The 3,291-nt window shown below is 45.5% G+C and overlaps 1 protein-coding gene across 1 annotated transcript; it reads left to right on the plus strand.

Moving 5' to 3' along the window:
- The first annotated feature begins 1,592 nt into the window (after positions 1-1,592).
- Positions 1,593-2,633, plus strand: LOC101863366. Its single transcript, XM_005104782.1, has one exon. It carries the CDS (start codon positions 1,593-1,595, stop codon positions 2,631-2,633), a length of 1,041 nt encoding a protein of 346 aa, XP_005104839.1.
- Positions 2,634-3,291: the final 658 nt, after the last annotated feature.

Below are 3,291 nucleotides of genomic sequence, written 5' to 3' on the forward strand. Positions count from 1 at the left end.
CAAGTTGACAACATGGCTGGGAACAGCAAGAACGACAGACACCATCGCTGCATGGCAAGATACAGTGAAGTGGAGGTCCATGATCGCCCACGCCAGTCAGCAAGGCACTGGATGATGATGAGATTTTGAAAAGAAAGAGAGAGCAAACCAAACCAGAGCACCCACCAGCCACCCACCGAACCAATCGAAACAAACCCACCGGGTAAAGACATAATCACAAAAACTGAACCAATCAGCAGCTAGAACAAGTAATAAATTCACGGCTTCTTCTATTTCCTAAAGGATCAACCGTTGAGTAGGTTCAAGACAAAGCCCTCAAGGATCAGCACCGTGTGGAAAACCTAATTATAGAATTACCACATCAGTTAGAAAGTCTTTAATGTGCTGTATAATATGAGTTGATCTAAATTGGCGTCTGTCAATAAGTGGCAGATGCTAACCTCTCCCAGAGGAAAAGGAAGAATCTTTATAAACGTATTCCACGTACAAGCAAAGCTGTGATGTAGGCTAAGTGAACACTGAGAGCCGGGGAGAGCAAACTTCTCATACACCAGCGTTCGGCAAGTTACACATTATCGGGTTATGCCCGGGGGGGGCAAATAGTCACGCCTGGTGTCTGGTGCTGCAACACGAGCAGACGTGAAACTAATGATGTAAATTATCTGTCATAATGTGCTAATAATTGGATATATATGGCGCTATCCGTACTTTGTGCACTACACAGCCATTGTTACCTCAACAGACCAATCGTAGAACACGCAGACAATTTATCGACTTCCCGGGAAGAATATGATTATAGCGCAAGCAGCCAATTAAACCACCAAACACTGACGAAAAGAAAGAATGAGAGAATTTTACTGCTCAAATAGATTTTTAATTACAGTTGAAAGGCAAATTTTGTTAGTTCGTAAATGCATCATAAAATTAGTCTACTTGAAATTCTCAAATCATTCTGTTTACACATTCATTGAAAAGTCTCAAAGATTCCAGTTTTAGTCAGAGTTTGTGCTCGCGGAAAAAAGAACAGTAACCAAAAAATTGGAAACCCAAACTTAGATCATATAAGTGCCGAAGATTAGAGGTGTTACAAGAGAGTAACATAGACAGACACAAGAGAGGGGAGATAAGGACGATAGATGTCTGGTAAGTTAGAAAGAACAAACCACAACGGATCACCCACCAACCACCCAGGACTCCAGTGTGAGGACTTCAGTCCTGTCTGTCAGGGTCACCCGGGCTGACAGGGACAGGTCCGGGCAGAAAGGGAAAGATCTCACGCCGTCCACACGCGAAGCACACACGCTATCCACTACACCACAGAGGTGGGTTTGAACCACCAACTAGAGAGGAAGGAATACAGACGCTAACCACTACACCCCAGAGGTGGGTTTGAACCAACCCCTAGAGTGGAAGGAATACAGACCTAGTAGTCTCCAGTGACGAGCCTGTGAGGGAATCAATGAACTATCCTGATGTCTTTCGCCACATTCTAGGCTAAGATAATTTGTATCCCTGAGGAAACACAGCTTAGGACATTTTACGTTCTTTCGCGACGAAATCAGGCACTAAAAATAACAACTGTTGTACCAGAGATGTGTGTTACAAACTGTACTGTAACTGCCCCAGTGACGTCACATCCGGTTGTCTACAGTTTTGTGATGATCAAGAATATCGTCCAGACCACCAACATGTGTATAGCTGTGTTTGGCATCCTCACAAATCTGTGTAACGTGGAGATATTTCGGCGGACAGGTATACTGGAAAGTGCGACTTCAGTCACTCTGTTTGCCCTCACAGTGGCTGATCTCTTCTCCCTTGTACTTTTTCTTGTGAATCCACTTCTCAGGTTCCAGATAGGAATGTCTTCCCCTCTCATCTACACGCTCTACGTCCAGGCTCTCTACAGTTTCCAGATGACCTACAAAATGTCCACCTTCTTCACAGTCTACCTCACGGTCCAAAAGTGTTGCTGCGTGGCGTTCCCGCTCAAGTTCAAATTTATTTTCACAGGCAAAAAAGTCCTGGCCACCCTGCTCGTTCTTACACTAGTCTGCTTTGCCTGTTATGCTCCTCTGATTCTCACCGTCAGATTTCGGTGGGTATTGAACCCACGTTTGAACAAAACTGTAGTAATTCCGAATTTTGCACCATATCGGCAGACGATAGTGAACATTGTGTACCCCCTGGTCTTTGCCGCAGACCCAACCGTCTCCCAAGTCGTGGTCATCAGCTGTCTGTTTGTCCTAACCGGCAAACTCCAACAGGCGACAAAGTTCCGAATGACCTCGGAGTTGCCAGGCAGCAAGGAGCCGTCCAAGGGGGCGCAACTCTCCGGGAAAGAGCTGAGGGCGGTGCAGTCGGTGGTGATTGTGGCCGCCATGTTTGTCGTCTGCAATCTCCCCAGCGTTCTCGTCATGTACGCCTCCTATGTGGAGCCAGAGTTCAACGACCTCAGACAGCTGGGAGAAATCTACAGTCTTGTGGGACTGCTCCGAATCTCTCTGCTTCTTCTCTGCTCCTCTCTCAACATGTTTGTCTACGTCACTTACAACTCCAGCTACAGACAGCAGCTGGTGGCTTTGTGGGGGAAACTTGGCGCAACACGGAGTCTGGGCGAGCCAGGGGGGAAATAGATAGACAGACTTGTACAAGCTTGTCGACATCACTTGACACAACACGGAGTCTGGGCGAGCGAAGGGGGAAATAGATAGACAGACTTGTACAAGCTTGTCGACATCACTTGACACAACACGGAGTCTGGGCGAGCGAGGGGGGAAATAGATACACAGACTTGTACGTGCTTGACGCCGTCACTTTGTGTACGGTATCATGTGCTAAGAGTTTTACGGCAGTTGAAACACAAATAGGTCAAATCAGTGATAAAGAAATGAGATGTTACGACTACTACTACTAGTAATAATACCCGTACAGTTCGGCTTTGTTCATGAAAAGGGCACCAGAAATGCTATCTTAACTATGTCAATGGAAAGATGTAGTGAAGCACAGACAGATAGATGATTCAAAGGCGTTCGATAAAGTTAGACATGATGAGCTATTGTGAATACTGGACATAGATGGGAAGGATCTACGAAATTACTAGAAATTTGTACTGAGACCAAAACGCTGCTGTACGAATTAATGGAGAATACAGTGAATATAAGCAGATTAGGCGAGGAGTGAGGCAAGGATGTGTTATGTCACCAGACCTCTTTAACATGTACAGTGAAACAATGCTTAGAAAGATAGAAGAATGTCCAGGTCTCAAAGTGAATGGCGAAAATACTAATAACA

The sequence above is a fragment of the Aplysia californica genome, unplaced genomic scaffold, assembly GCF_000002075.1.
Source record: "Aplysia californica isolate F4 #8 unplaced genomic scaffold, AplCal3.0 scaffold00435, whole genome shotgun sequence".
NCBI lineage: Eukaryota > Metazoa > Mollusca > Gastropoda > Aplysiida > Aplysiidae > Aplysia > Aplysia californica.

Excerpts from the sequence above, each read along its gene's own strand:
- LOC101863366 (XM_005104782.1), top strand. The coding sequence starts at position 1,593 with ATGTGTGTTACAAACTGTACTGTAACTGCCCCAGTGACGTCACATCCG.